Source organism: Micromesistius poutassou, assembly GCF_964030765.1.
Source record: "Micromesistius poutassou genome assembly, chromosome: 14".
NCBI lineage: Eukaryota > Metazoa > Chordata > Actinopteri > Gadiformes > Gadidae > Micromesistius > Micromesistius poutassou.
This window is the reverse complement of record NC_140284.1, coordinates 2,692,548-2,708,943: the sequence shown is the minus strand read 5'-3', so window position 1 is coordinate 2,708,943 and position 16,396 is coordinate 2,692,548. Positions and strand designations below refer to the sequence as shown.

The 16,396-nt window shown below is 45.9% G+C and overlaps 1 protein-coding gene across 1 annotated transcript in view; it reads left to right on the top strand.

The window, feature by feature from the left end:
• LOC311358747 (mannosyl-oligosaccharide 1,2-alpha-mannosidase IB-like) overlaps positions 1-16,396 on the top strand; it is a gene marked incomplete at its 3' end in the record, with an annotated part of 68,575 nt that extends 52,179 nt beyond the window's left edge. The window contains 9 exon segments of the mRNA XM_084478873.1: positions 5,255-5,349; positions 6,419-6,542; positions 7,193-7,286; positions 10,082-10,197; positions 11,879-12,098; positions 13,069-13,241; positions 15,229-15,325; positions 15,328-15,343; positions 16,291-16,396. Of these exon segments, the coding sequence (XP_084334999.1) occupies positions 5,255-5,349; positions 6,419-6,542; positions 7,193-7,286; positions 10,082-10,197; positions 11,879-12,098; positions 13,069-13,241; positions 15,229-15,325; positions 15,328-15,343; positions 16,291-16,396 (1,041 nt within the window).

Sequence of the window (16,396 nt, the reverse complement as noted above, 5' to 3'; positions counted from 1 at the left end):
GCACCAGATCCGACCCGTCACCCATGATAATATCAATATTCAATCTGCACCGGCCCGGACCCGTTAATATTTGGCCCGTTACCCGACCCGTACCCGCGATAAATCACACACAAGCTAAAATCATTCAAATGAATGTGCTTTAATGTGCTTTATATTTCACGCACTATTGGAGCACGTATGGGTCTACAAAAATATTTTCTTTTTACATTTTGCGTTAAGGGATAAACGCCGCATCAGAGCATTAGTCTACATAAAATGGACCTATTAATGAAAAAAAGAACCAGAAAAAATACAACCTGAGCCTGTCGATCAAACAATAGCCTTGCCTGTTATGCGGGTACCCGACCTGTTGCAGGACTCAGCTGTAGATCATCTGCTCAGATGAAGGAGTGGGAAAAAACTAATTACAAATTACAAACCAAAAATGTATTCCAAGAGACGGTCTGGAAAGGCCCATCGATCCATATGCCCATGTAGTTGGAGGTGTTGATATTACTAAACCCAAATATACATCATGCCACGGTTACTAATATGAAGGTTGTGCTGTAGAGTTAGTTGTAGGCCCATACACGTCTTCTGCCACTTATCATGTATCAGTCCACCAGCACAGAACTGTATCGCCACAATCCAGAATTAAGACTCAAAGTGTCTGCACACAGACCCATAGTAGGACTTTATTAAGCATGTTCTTACTAATACTATTTTGATTATGATTATCTTTGTATAATGGGTAAAGCCTTATACAATTACATCAAACCCACTGTGAAACCTGACTGCAAAACAGTAGAAAGGAATTCAATTCATCATTAGTTAACTAAATGTTTTTTGAACATAGACTAATCCCTTGTCATATACACAGAATAGGACTTGTTCTGCCCAACACTCTTTTCTTTTGTTGGCATTTGGCCAATTGTCCATGACACGCACATATAGTCTACACCATTCATACATACACTCATACATTTTGTGTGTACGTAAAGGACGTTCACCAATTCACGATGGCGAGGGCGGCGACGTCCTGCTCAGAATATGGCTGTGTTCAGCCCTGATGGGCTCCTTCTCACGTTACGCCCTCCACCTCTAATCCATTATTACATGGGTCATATATGCTCTCTGTCCCTGCTCAGGAACATATTCACTGTGAGTGTCTTGTTATAGGGTCACGTAGTGGACCAAGGGGTGGGCATGCGTTCTGTACGCGAGAGAGAGAGAGAGAGAGAGAGAGAGAGAGAGAGAGAGAGAGAGAGAGAGAGAGAGAGAGAGAGAGAGAGAGAGAGAGAGAGAGAGAGAGAGAGAGAGAGAGAGAGAGAGAGAGAGAGAGAGAGAGAGAGAGAGAGAGAGAGAGAGAGAGAGAGAGAGAGAGAGGTGTGTGCCCGCTGATGCCAAGTCAGCGTTTTTGCTCTGGAAGGACGTGATTTGAGGTCTCTCAATATATCATTCGGGCCGATAGTTTCTTAACTCTCCTGTCGGTTCTCTCCCCTCCTCCCTCTCTATCTCTCTCCCTCTCTCATGTGTTGGCAAATGTGGTTTGACCTCTGAGTGTTGAGTGACGCACACAGCTCTTTTTTTTGTGTTCTGACACGATTTAGCTGTACACTGTCCAGCTGGTGGATGGATCATCAATCTAGGACTGTACACTAACTTTATTAACTGGTAGCTAGCAGGCAAAAGACTTCAGTAGACCAAATGCTCATTTACTAGCACACACAGGTGGATCGTGTGCGACATTCTATACACAATGTTTACATTTGAGAAATAAACAATTCCTTATAGCATATTATTAATAATAATTAAACAAATAATCATAAATATCAAGACAGGCAGATACTGTAATAGGCTACTGAAAAGGGTAAGAAATGGTGTAGTCTAGGATAACAACATACAGGACAAAATATCAGCCAGAGGAAGTTCAGGTAACAATATATAAATATAATGTTCATGTTTACCTGTTCATGACTCTTTATACGACTAACCAATAGCTTGAGTGTGAAGTTGGGAGCGGTTTCCGGTCTCTCGATGAGCTGACGTAGCAGTTGAACTGCGTTTTATTAAGGCTATTGTTTAAGGCAGGGTACTTTTTAATTAGCTGATTGGTTCTTAATTATATACAATCGATAGCTCTATAGAGAGGATGGCTGCCCGTACGTCTCTGGGCAGGTATAGAACCACACCGCTAGACACACGCGTCTCATACCGGCCATCTCGTCTTAGTTCACAGCGTCACTTTTTTAATTAGGAGGATCTGTTTTATAGACAATGTGGTGTGACTTTTTTGGGGGGTACACCACTATAGCAGCACTATTTATACATTTGACTTTCAGTTTTGATGTCGGGATGTTCCTGGTAATTAATGTAAATTGTTAAACTTGGCAAATACTCTCAACAACATTGCATGACATTGAGGCTTTTGCCATTTAAATATGTATCCTGCTTGTAGTTTGTATATTGTAGCTTCTATGCAGGCCGTTCGCAGTAGCGTTCGGTTTACGCGATCATCAGGACATGTCGTTTGTTAGTTGCAGTGGAATGGAGAGTAAACAGTTTTTCAGATACTCAAATACTTTTCCGACGAAGCACTGCTCCAATAACATGCAGGTACTTGTCCAGGACAAGAAGAGGTTATGTTTTTTCGCCAATTTTTACAGATATGATGACAGCGCATTCTACTTACACATGTGTCCGTTTAACCTAAGGCCAGGCAATACTGCAAAATTTTATTTCAATCCGATACCATGTAACACAGGACCAGAATTGCCGCTATATATACTGATACTTTGTTATTCAAAGTGGCATGTGTTTCAGGAGAACGGTGTTCCATGATTTTCTGAGGTGAATGCATCATCACCTCTACACAGGACAACTGCTACCACTCAGCTGTTCCATGGGGGAAACTGATTGGGAATAGGTTTTTGATTAGGGTAATAGACATCCCTGTAGGGCTGCATGATTCTTGATTAAATGAGAATGAATCACAAGGTTCTTGCTTGGAATTGATCACAATTCTCTCAAGATTTGTTTTGAATAAAAAAATGTATTGCACTGATTTACCTGATACAGAAGGAAATGCAACAAAAATGATGATGCAGCCTGATATAGGACCGATGCATCACTTTGGACAGCGGGAAGGTACACTCCTGTGGTGTATAGCTTAGATGCAACAGCTTCATGAATCAGACACTGAACATAAAAACAATGAACTCTACTCTCTCGTCTTCTCTTACTTACTCGACCCTTGAACAAGTTATTTTCTGTGTGTTTTCTGTGCGTAAGATGCGAGAGGTTGGTTTGCTTCTTAGAATGTAAATCGATGTTACACCCTTTCTCAAGGGGAACTTGCAGCAGGAATGCAGCGGTTTCCTTGTGTGGCATGTTCCAATAATAATTGCGACGGTGAAAAAGACGGATGGTGAAGATGAGCTTATGATCCTCCCTTTCCCCAAAATATATTTAGTAGTTAGAGAATTCAGTTACAATGGTATACACCTCATGGTGCCCGTGAGATGTGAAACGAAAACGATTCGACAGTTCTACTCTTTATGAAATGGGCACAACATAGAGGAGAGAAACTGAAACTGGTATCAATCCTATTGACGCTGCTACCTATCTTCAAAGATGAGACATAGTATCCGTAGTATCGACATTCTGGGATCAATCTGCCCACCCCTAGTTTATACATAGATTCTCTTTGCACACAATCATTAGTAATAGCATATGCATTCAAAACGGTGGCACTGTACAGCCCCGTCTGCATCACTCACTCAAACACACACACACACATCAGTGTTCAGATGATTCAGCTGCGGTCTACCTCCTGGTCTAACTATCTTCATTTAAACATTTAAACATTTCGGGGAGGGGCCATGCACCGACCCAGCGGTGGTGTCCTGTGGAAGGGACTGGCTATGTCCTATGTAACCACAAATAGATCTGAAATACAAGGGAAAAGGGACAGAATGATGAGCTGCAGCTGATTCATGTGTGTTTTTCGACCTGCTGTGCTGGAGAACAGCACGCCCGCCCGGCGGTGCGGTGTCGGCGGGGTAGACTCTCTCTGTTGAGGATCATTGGAGATGATGGATGTGCACTGAGCCAAACGGAGGATTGTACCACGTAAACACGCTCGGGGATCTGCCGTCACATCTAGCGGTGTTATTACCTTCCTCTCCCTGCTCAAGTGCCCCCTTACGCTCTCGGCTCCCGAACGGTCTCTGACGCTCATTACAGGAACCCAACCTTGGCTTTTCTGAGCCCATTGGACTGGGATCGCTGGTTTCATCTTGAGGAGAGACGAAACCAGCGATAAGGAGGGTTCCTGTTGGACTGTTGACATGGTTTCATGCAATGACGGTTTAGCATGAATCATCAGCTGATCTTGAGTTCCTTAAAGCATGTTGGTAGTGTATTTAGTGTCTCTCTCCCTCTCTCTGTGTCTCTCTCCCCCTCTGGCTCTTTCCCTCTCTGTATGTCTCTCTCCCACTCTCTCCCTCTCTCCCTCTCTGTGTGTCTCTCTCCCTCTCCGTCTCTCTCCCTCCCTCTTTCTTCCTGTGTCTCTACCCCTCTCTCCCTCTTCTTTCTCTCATCAACAATCAGGGAGTGAATGCTCAGACGATGCTGCCACAGAGTTCACTATTCGTGTTCATGTTTATTTTCTTATTTATCGTCTGCATTATGTAACAACACTATGATAAAGCCACTTACAAAGACCAGACCTACTGTATGTAATCGTATTTCTGTACTTTCCTGTACGGTGCAACGTTGAGCAGTGCAACAGTAGCGTGACCAGTTGATGGGAGGTTCTGAAAGTCCTACTGATGAGAGCATCTGTCAGCTTTACATCTGGTCTGAATGACATCATCTGAATGACAGATGGAGGGTCCCCAGGCAGTCCAGGCTATGACCCTACAGACGTCAGGCTGTCTTCTGTCTTCGTTTTCTTTATCCATCTCTGTCGGCCTCTGGATATATTAATCCTGTCTTATCCGTTTGTGCTTGACAGTGTGCTTTCTCGCACTCTAATTCTGCATTTTGTACTGTCGATTCCATACCCACACTGATGGTAGTATGTAGGCGAACTAGGAAGTAAGGGTGGCAACATCGCTCGTGGCACCTGCTGCTGGTAGCGAGCTCAGATACCATTTGGGATGATTGACCCTCAACCTGTATTTACAAATGTTCTCTCTCTGTCCCTTTTCATATTCCTCTCGCTCTCTATCTTGCTCTCACTCCCTCTCTCCCTCTCCCTCTCGCTCTCCAGGTGTTTAAGCTGAAGGCCGTGCAGCTTGCAGAGAAGCTGCTGCCAGCCTTCAACACTCCCACAGGAATCCCATGGGCCATGGTAAACCTCAAGAGGTGATTAGCAGGCGCCTACATCACCCATGATGCACCTCATACAGAGACACACCCACTCTCTTAATGAATTAATTTCAATTCAGAGCTTTATTGGTATGGAAAATGAACAAGAGCGTTGTTAAAAATTGGTAAAAAAAAGTATTGAGTTCACTCAAAATGACCATGGATGTGTGAAGGAAGTTTAATATAAAAAAAAGGTAAAACCTAATATTTTATGTATTATAAAAATGTAATGTGTTCTGTCCCTCTTCATTAGGCCTTATGGTCTTCTTTAAGTTCCCAATCCTTATTCTTAGTGTGTGTGTACATGCATATGTGTGTTTTCCTCGAGGGCTTTCTCTCAATACTGCTGTTCACCAGGGCTGTCTGTGCTCTGTATTTATTTATTCATTGAATAGAACAATGAAATGAAACCAAATGACTTCATTAAACCACAGGCCGACTCCTTCCAGTTGGGTGGGAGCGTGGGTGTGTGTGTGTGTGTGTGTGTGTTGTGAATCGTTAGTTCTGTAGTAATTCCATTCATTTTGATGCATCCAACTGTCTGTAAGCAAACGAGACAATGGGCAGAAGTAGAGGCAGTATCTGCATAATGTTTCCAAATGTTCCACTGTTTGCCATGGGGTCGACAATCCCCGAGATCTCATGCAACAACTATCGCGCTTTGTGTGGCAGGTTCAGGGTTCAGGCTTGTTGTTTCTCCCTAACGCAGCACAGTGGTAACCTCTGCTGCTCTTAAGGCCGTGGTCACGTGGTCAGTGAACATCGACACAGAAACAAACCATCAGCTGATGGAATAGGGCCTGACGTGCCCTTTGTTTTACTTATTGCTGTGAAGATGCACTGGACTTTAAAAGTCAGTGACACACTGTATTCTGTCAAGGTCCGCATGGTTAATGTGTGTGGATTATTAGTTATACGTGTATATGTTGAAATACAAGTCAGGAGTCCAAACAACTTGAGTTTACATTGGATTCTTTGATCACAACTCTTGGGTCTCAGAATGTGCCATGTGTCTAAAACTCTCAACCTGTCCCTCCCTCCCTCCCTCCCTCCCTCCCTCCCTCAGTGGGGTGGGTCGTAACTGGGGCTGGGCGTCTGCAGGCAGCAGTATCCTGGCCGAGTTCGGGACGCTGCACATGGAGTTCGTCCACCTCACCTACCTGACCGGGAACCCCGTCTACTACCAGAAGGTAAGAGAACCCCGTCTACTACCAGAAGGTAAGAGAACCCCGGCTACTACCAGAAGGTAAGAGAACCCCGTCTACTACCAGAAGGTAAGAGAACCCCGTCTACTACCAGAAGGTAAGAGAACCCCGGCTACTACCAGAAGGTAAGAGAACCCCGTCTACTACCAGAAGGTAAGAGAACCCCGTCTACTACCAGAAGGTAAGAGAACCCCGTCTACTACCAGAAGGTAAGAGAACCCCGGCTACTACCAGAAGGTAGGAAGGCCTGAAGGGCTGATTATGGTTCCACGTCGACGCAACGCAAGGGGGTTTACGGACCCATTACGTCCTTGCGGACCCTCCTTGCGTCCACCGCGAGGGCCTGACGTGCGCCTCCCAAAAATTGTGACCTTGCGTCGAGGCAACGCAGCAGCAAGGGCTGTGATTGGTCCGCTCACTAAAACCCGACGCAGAACCAAAACAGGTTCACGCCGGTGCGTCGAGGCGTCTGCGTGGTCCTTGCGTTGCGTTCGACGCGGGACCATAATCAGGCCTTAACACACGATGAAGGTCTGTGTGTTGTTCCCGTCTATACCAGAAGGTAGGAAGGCGTGAAGGGCTGTTGAAGGGCTGTTGAAGATCTGCGCTCTGAACACACTCCTGCTCCCTCCTAGGTGATGCACATCAGGAAGCTGCTGGCCAAGATGGACCGTCCTAACGGACTGTACCCCAACTACCTGAACCCACGCACCGGGCGCTGGGGACAGCGTGAGTACCCCCCTGGGTCTCTTCTCTCTTTTATTTATCGGTCTATTATGTATCTTTATGTCTCTTCTATCTCTCTGTATGTCTACTGTGTATCTCCCTGCATGTCTCTTATCTTTCTGTATGTCTCTTCTATACCTCTCTATGTCTATTGTATCTCTCTGCATGTCTCTTATCTTTCTGTATGTCTCTTCTATACCTCTCTATGTCTATTGTAGCTCTCTGCATGTCTCTTATCTTTCTGTATGTCTCTTCTATACCTCTCTATGTCTATTGTATCTCCCTGCATGTCTCTTATCTATCTGTATGTCTCTTCTATATCTATCTATGTCTATTGTATCTCTGCATGTCTCTTATCTATCTGTATGTCTCTTCTATACCTCTCTATGTCTATTGTATCTCTCTGCATGTCTCTTATCTATCTGTATGTCTCTTCTATATCTATCTATGTCTATTGTATCTCTCTGCATGTCTCTTATCTTTCTGTATGTCTCTTCTATACCTCTCTATGTCTAGTATCTCTCTGCATGTCTATTCTGTCTGCCTGCACGTCTGTCTGTCCGTTAGTTAAAAAGGGTTGAAAGATGGGCTGGTTTTGTTTGGCCGACTAGCTGGTTGACTTGTTGGCTGGCTAGCTGGTTGGTTGGCTGGCTAGCTAGTTGGCTTGTTGGCTGGCTGGCTGGCTGGCTGGCTGGCTAGCTAGTTATCTTAGCAGGCAGACAGTGGGTCGGCTGCAGGGTGAAGGAGAGCGAGAGCAGGACAGAATGATGGATGCATGCAGACTACATTAACAGATGGATCGTTAGGTGTGGAGTCATCCCGACAGCTGGTGATGGATTTTGTATCTCTGCCTGTTTGTTCTTCACTTTGTCATGTACCAGTCTCTATGTGCGTGTGCCTGGCTGCATACGTGAAACACTGAGTTGATACTATGATACCTCATAGTATTTCAAATCTGTTTAATATCATGCATATTGTGTTTGGGTGTGGGTGGGTGGGGGTGTGTGTGTGCGTGGCCGGATATTTTGGCATGCTTTAATGAAGACCACAGTAATTATGGGATGTTCTCTGCACCACCTTGTCCTCTAGGCCCCTGTGTTAATCAGTAAGAGATAACTGCTGCCTAATTAACACTTACAGATGCTTAGAGAGGGACATAGGGGGAGGGACAGGGTGAGAGAGAAAGGAGGAGAGAGAATACGTGTGTGTGTGTGTGTGTGTGTGTGTGTGTGTGTGTGTGTGTGTGTGTGTGTGTGTGTGTGTGTGTGTGTGTGTGTGTGTGTGTGTGTGTGTGTGTGTGTGTGTTGTCTGTCTAAGGACAGTCTGCGTCACTCTGACTCAGTGGAAAGTAACATTAGCATGATGAAGATTAGCCAGCCCTGGTCTGGTTCACGGTGACCTGCCTTTACGTGGTCTCAGTAACTCCCTCTCACTCTCTGTATCTCTAGATCACTCTTTTTTGTAATGCCTCATACATGGCCCTGCTTGTAAAACATTTAAAAGAGACTATCTGCATTTGAACATTTATTTTTGCCCCCCAGCTAGGATGGCTGAGGTTGCATTGGATCACTGGGCACACTGTGTAATTGGATTGAATGGTTCATAATCCAATGAATAATAATATATTATTAATATTGAATAAATTACATTTTCCTCGAGGCATAATCTCTTGATCAATAAACCCTATTAATGGAATCTCACTTTAGCGACATTATCCATAGAATCATACAAACACATCATTAGCAGCACTATAAACAGTGAGACCATGGAGATGGGAATTGGTTGTTAAAGCACATTCTCAACTTATTATATTTACAAACCTAAAAAAGTTATACTTTAAAGAGCATTTACGGAAAAATAAGTTTTCTGCTCTTATCATGAAGGTTGTAGTGTACATAATCTCGCCCTCGCTCTCTCTATAGCATGCGTATACATCATCTTTGCCCTTTGACTCCCTCCATCTTTTCATCGCTCCCGTCTCTCGCTCTCTCTGTCCCTCGTTATCTTTGTCAGCTGAGAAGGATCATTTATCTCTAGACTACGAGCAAGGTCGGAGTCTCCCAACCCACTCTCGTCCTACAGTTTCACGTCTCCTCATGTGAGATATTGCAACATTATAAAAGTTGGAATCCACCACAATTCTTGACAAATGAAGTTTGAACTTCAGTGGTGAACAACAGTGTCTCCGTTGTGAAGACCAAAGATAGTTGCTCAATTAAGATCCAAGATGGCTCCTTAGTGAAGATCCAAGATGGGTCCTTAATGCTGATCCAAGATTGGTCCTGAGTGAAGATCCAAGATTGCTCCTTAGTGGAGATCCAAGATTGGTCCTGAGTTGAGATCCAAGATCGGTCCTGAGTGAAGATCAAAGAGGCTTCTTAGTGGGGATCCAAGATTGGTCCTTAGTGGAGATCCAAGATGGCTCCTTGATAGTTGAGCTCAATCTAGTATAATGCATAATTAATGACTCAAGCGGTCGCTTTGGTCTCAGCAGAACTTTTCATTTTTCTTGTAAAGAATATTTAATCTTTTCCATCAGTTTTTTCTTGAAACATTTTGACATATTTTACGGAGTCATTTTTCCTAAGCTGATAATTGAGTTTGCTGCCACTGAGGGGTCCACTACAATACGTGGTACATGGATTATTTTGCTCTTCAATGTGCACACCTGGCCTCTTCTGGGCTCAGTCTCAGGCTGAAATGTTAATTTGACTGTTAGATCTTTCTGTTACTTCCCTACCCGTCTCTCTCTCTCTCTCTCTCTCTCTCTCTCTCTCTCTCTCTCTCTCTCTCTCCAGATCACACATCGGTGGGGGGTCTTGGAGACAGTTTCTATGAGTACCTGTTGAAGGCCTGGCTCATGTCCGACAAAACCGACACTGAGGCCCGCAAGACCTACGACGACGCCATCGAGGTACACGTCCAACATAACCCAGACTTTACCCTTTAGAGAGGTATTTACTGTATAATACAGGTTAAACTGACTTCTGTATATAATACAGGTTAAACTGACTTAACAGACTGTATATAATACAGGTTAAACTGACTTAACATAGACTGTATATAATAGAGGTTAAACTGACTTAACAGACTTTATAAAACAGGTGGCTTAAATCAAGCAATCTGATTGGTTCCCAACTGTTGTATATTGAGCGTATACACACAGCTATGATGCCCGTTCAGTTTACAGAGTTCAGTATCACTCCGCGCCTAACTCTAACTGTTGTTTATTTATATATAAAAGCGATAGCATAGTTCACTGAAGACTAAAAACATGTTGATTGATGGAGAGGGTGGAAATGTTGTAAAGCAATAGGCACACGGTGAGTGAACTCGATAGTAGGCTAAATTGCCGGCGAACCGAGCTACCGTCTCTAGCCTTCTCTCTGAAGGACGCTACAGTGTGTTGCATAGCAACCGCCGTACACTTTGCAGGCAGCCAGGAGGGACTACTTTTTTGTATTCGTAAAAAAAAAATGCTTTCTTGCTTTTTCAAAATTGAGGGTGTCTATGACTTTCATTTCGCCATACTTAACTGTGGTATAATGACCGTATACCACAGCCTGTCGTGATCTATTGCTTAAGTATATAATACAGGTTAAACTTACATTCCACATTCCATCGTGCGTACATTCTAAGTACTCATTAAGATTTGGACTGAATCGATGCATGAAGAGCACTTTTGTCCCATCTATTCATTATTCTATGGGCCATAAGTATTTCAACCGAGCAAAACGAAGTAGGCAAATTGCCTCTTAGAAAAACCTCACTGAAGGCGAGATGTCCTAGATGCTGCAATGACTTCTACTTCTAGCAGCTCAGCTTTGATTTTCTTATTAATTCACACAAAAACATATACGGTATACCTCAGTGAACTGAAGGGAAGGTATGAAAAATATATACCGCCAAGCCTACTGTGTACCGCCACAACCATTATTATGTGCTCGCACACAAACCATGCACTACTGTAATGTAATGCACTTACCCCTTAACCAGGCATCATACTTATGTTAACAACTGTCCAGTACTAACTTATTATTTTCATGCTGCAATTGGAATTCTGATTTCACGTCTCCATGGAGACCCCTCAAACTCCCCCTGAAACCGCATTGCGTTCAAAACAAGTTCATCCGCAATGAACTTCTTCGCTCACGGCCTGGCGAGAGAACATTAGCTCGTTTTGAAGCACTTTTATGTCCAATGACGATAGCATTAGATTAATCAGAAATACGGCCTTGACATTGTTAATGTGGTAAATGACTAATCTAGCTGGAAACGGCTGATTTTGAATGGAATACCTATTTCCAGCAACCATCACCCCTGTGTTCTAAAGGTATATTGTTTAGCTATCCGTGTTAAAAGGCTTTTTCATGGGGTTTTCATGGAAAACAGTAAATTGTCTGGGGGACCCCAAACTTTTGAACGGTAGTGTATATGTACGTACATGTACACGTACGTACGTACATATATATATGTATGTACACCTGTATATGTACATGCATTTATATATACATGTATGTACATGTATATGTACGTACACACTGACCCCACATGGCTCCTAAGGCAGCGGACCTCCCCCCCCCCTTCCCCTCCAGGCCATCGAGCGCCACCTGATCCGCAAGTCCAACGGCGGGCTGACCTTCATCGGGGAGTGGAAGAACGGCCACCTGGAGAGGAAGATGGGTCACCTGACCTGCTTCGCCGGCGGCATGTTCGCGCTGGGCGCCGACGGCTCCCCCGACGACAAGGCCGGCCACTACCTGCAGCTCGGGGCCGAGATCGCACACACCTGCCACGAGTCCTACGACCGCACGGGTACACACACGTACACACACACACACGTACACACGTGTACGAACACACACACACACACACACACACACACACGTACATACACACGTACATACACACGTACACGTGTACACAGGTGTAAAAACATGAACACACGTGCACACACGTACATACACACGTACACATACTAACACACACACGCAAACACTAACCTAGCCATTAGCTGTTTCCAGGAGGAGAGCAGTCTGTCCACTCTGACCCCTGTGTGTTATCCTATGAGGGCCAGCAGGTCTGTTCGATCTGGCCCTACTGTCAGCCTTCATCATTGGCAAAAACAAACCTTATTGGCTCAGAATACGGAACAAACAGGAAATCTGAAAAGCTGCCAAGGCCATGGAAAATCCATAAAGCAAAAGGCTTTTTATTCAAACACAACCACAGGCACACACAACCCACAGATTTACTTTACACAGGCCTATAGACATATTGAACGGAACACACCAATATCCCCTGCTCTCTGCATCCCACCTCAAAAAATCCCCTCTAAATCGCCCTTCTTTTGTCTCAATCTCTCTCCATGTCTCTCTCCCTCTCCTTATTCTCTCTCTCCTTCTACTGATTCTCTCTCTCCCTCCTAATTCTCTCTCTCCTTATTCTCTCTCTCTCTCCTTATTCTCTCTCTCTCCCTCTCCTTATTCTCTCTCTCTCTCTCTCCTTATTCTCTCTCTCTCTCCTTATTCTCTCTCTCTCTCTCTCTCCTTATTCTCTCTCTCTCCTTATTCTCTCTCTCACTCTCCTTATTCTGTCTCTCTCCCTCTCTTTATTCTCTCTCTCTCCCTCTTCTTATTCTCTCTCTCTCCCTCTCCTTATTCTCTCTCTCTCTCTCTCTCTCTCTCTCTCTCTCTCTCTCTCTCTCTCCTTATTCTCTCTCTCTCTCTCTCTCTCTCTCTCTCTCTCTCTCTCTCTCTCTCTCTCTCTCTCTCTCCCTCTCCAGTGCTGAAGCTGGGACCAGAGGCCTTTAAGTTTGACAGTGGCCTGGAGGCGGTCGCCGTGAGACAGAATGAGAAGTACTACATCCTGCGTCCAGAGGTCATCGAGACCTACTGGTACATGTGGCGCTTCACCCACGACCCCAAGTACCGCCAGTGGGGCTGGGAGGCTGCGCAGGTGAGCTCACTAAATGATGCGCCCCGGGCTGAGCTTCTTGTTTAGCAAATGTTGACTGAACAACCGGGCCAGACGGGAGAGACGGACAACATACACAAACAATGACCTAGAGACTTTGGACTGAAGCTACGAGAGCCAAATAAGAGCCAAAACAGAGAGCAAGGAGATAGGAGAAAGAGAGGAGAGACTAGAGAGGAGAGACGAGAGACCTAGAGAGGAGAGAGGAGAGACCTAGAGAGGAGGGAGTAGAGACCTAGAGAGGAGAGACAAGAGACCTAGAGAGGAGAGAGGAGAGACCTAGAGAGGAGAGAGGAGAGATGAGCGACCTAGAGAGGAGAGAGTAGAGACCTAGAGAGGAGAGAGTAGAGACCTAGAGAGGAGAGAGGAGAGACCTAGAGAGGAGAGAGTAGAGACCTAGAGGAGAAAGAGAGGAGAGCAGGTAAGCAGGAAGCGATGATGAAGACGTCATCGTAATCACGCTGCGCTCTGTGACAGCTGATCTCCTTTCTTCCACAAGCCTTCTACAAGCTAAATCACATCATCCTCTCCGTGAATTCATAACATGTTAGTAAATACACTAGGACCAGCTGGGGCGCTCATCACCTCGGGCTGAGCGTAACCATAGCAACAGGGGGGAAGCCTCCTCCCTCCCGCTCAAACCACCACTCCCCTCCCCCCTTTTGGATTCCTCCCATCTGCTCCATGAGGAACCCCTCTTCTGAGACCGCCGTCTGGGCTTCATGGAGCCGTTTACAAAGCGTACCTCCACTCTACTCCCCTGCACAGCCCCCTGTCCCTGGACCCCCTGGTAGTCTCCCTGGTAGCCGTCCAGGGGGACGTCACCGGGGGCTCTGGGGGGCACAGCCAGCCTGTCCTAGACTAGAGCCTGGATGATGATGATGATGATGATGTTGCCTTCGTCATCACGGACCCTTGACGCTCCATATTTAGCCTTCCCCTGAATATTTGAGTGACTACACTAACCCTCTATGTTGGTGAGCTATAAATGAGCTGAACACGTGAGGCCTTCTGAAGGTTTTCTCTGAAACTAAACCCTGGGAGGTCAGGTCCGGTAGTCCTTCTGAACCTGGCCATCATCAACCATGTCTGTTTCATCATATTTATCTCTGTTGTAAAGACGTCTGGTGCTGCCGGGCTCTTTGGAACATTGTAGTCCCCTACTCTGTGGAAGTGGTGTGTCATGTAGTGATGGTGTTGTTGAGGCTGTTAGTGTAATCTCTGTTCTGCCCAGTGTTTTGTGTGTCTCCTCAGGACCTCGTCTCATATATAACAAGCAATGACATTAATTAAAGCATGCTGCTGTAAGCCCATTAAAGCATCCCCTGCCTTTATCCCTGTCTCTCTGTGTCTCTCTCTCCCTCTCTCTCTCCTCTCCCTCTCCTCTCCTCTCTTCCCCTCCCCCTCTGGCTCCTAGTTGTATTCATGTCCTCCATCTCTCCCTCTCCTGCTCCCTCTCTCCTGCTTCTGGCTTCCTATTCATCATATTGGATGGAAGGCCATTTGAGTCAAAATAAGTCAATTCATAAATTGATACATTTGTGTATAAAATATGTAAATGAGGCAACCCTGTGTGTGTGTGTCCGGCTATAGATAGTGATGCAGGGGGTCTCACCCTAACTCTGTCTGTGTGTGTGTGTCCAGGCTATAGATACTGTATGTCTCACCCTAACTCTGTCCCAGTGTGTGTGTGTGTGTGTGTGTGTGTGTGTGTGTGTGTGTGTGTGTGTGTGTGTGTGTGTGTGTGTGTGTGTGTGTCCAGGCTATAGATACTGTATGTCTCACCCTAACTCTGTCCCAGTGTGTGCGTGCGTGCGTGTGTCCGTCCAGGCTATAGATACTGTATGTCTCCCTAACGCTGTTGTGTGTGTGTGTGTGTGTGCGTGCGTGTGTCAGGCTATAGATACTGTATGTCTCCCTAACACTGTTGTGTGTGTGTGTGTGTGTGTGCGTGCGTGTGTCCGTCCAGGCTATAGATAAGTACTGCCGGGTGAGTGGGGGTTTCTCGGGGGTGAAGGATGTCTACTCTTCCAACCCGACCTACGATGACGTGCAGCAGAGCTTCTTCCTGCCGAGACCCTGAAGTGAGTGTCTGGTGCTCTGGGTGGATTTGATTGGCTGTGTGTCCCGGTGGATTTGATTGGCTCTGTGTCCGGTGGATTTGATTGGCTGTGTGCGTGGCGGTGAGTTTAATGACTTGTTGATGCAAGGTGTGGCAGGCGTTAATATTAAACAGCCGAATGCTTTCAGCTTGATTGAGGTACAACAATAGATGTGCTTCTATTAATAAGTCATAAATTATCCGGACCATTGAAATATAAACTTTGTCTAGCAAAAACTACCCATCATCAAAAACGATCTACTCTTTACATCAACATAACTAGCATTCTATTAATTAATCGTAAATGTCTATATATTATCTAGAGTGGCTGGGGTATTTCTATATATTATCACTATGCCAAGAACTCTGAACCTGCAACACGTTGACATCATGGCTAACACACCTTCACGTGTCAAGTTTAAAGTCCAGTTCCAACTGTAACCTGCCCTCTGGTCCCATGGTGCTGGTGTTCCTCCTTATCATCAGTGGCAGGTAGAGGGCGCTAGAGCTCAGGCGGCCCACTGATAGCCCTGCTCTCTGGCGCCCCTGCTGGGGGAGCCACTTTCAACAACAGTAGAACAGTTAGAACTCTGGCTATAGGTTAGTGTTGCCCCCTCTATGTCATGCGTCATCTCGTTTCTTATCTCCTTCTCCCTCTCCATCTCCTCCTCTCCCTCTGCCCCTGCCTCCCTCCTCTTTTCTCTCTCCTCCTCCCTCTCCTCTTTCCTCCTCTCCTCCTCTCCCCCCCCCCTCCTCTCCTCTCCCTCTCCTCCTCTCCTCCTCTCTCTTTCCTCCTCTCCTCCTCTCCCTCTCCCCCTGCCTCCCTCCTCCTCTCTCTCTCCTCTCCCTCTTCTCCTCCCCCCCCCCCCCCCCCCCCCTCTCCTCTCCCTCTCCTCTCTTTCCTCCTCTCCTCCTCTCCCCCTCCTCCAGGTACCTGTATCTGCTCTTCTCCAGTGATGACCTTCTGCCTCTGGACAGCTGGGTCTTCAACACAGAGGCCCACCCTCTGCCCGTGCTCCACCTGGGGAACATCACC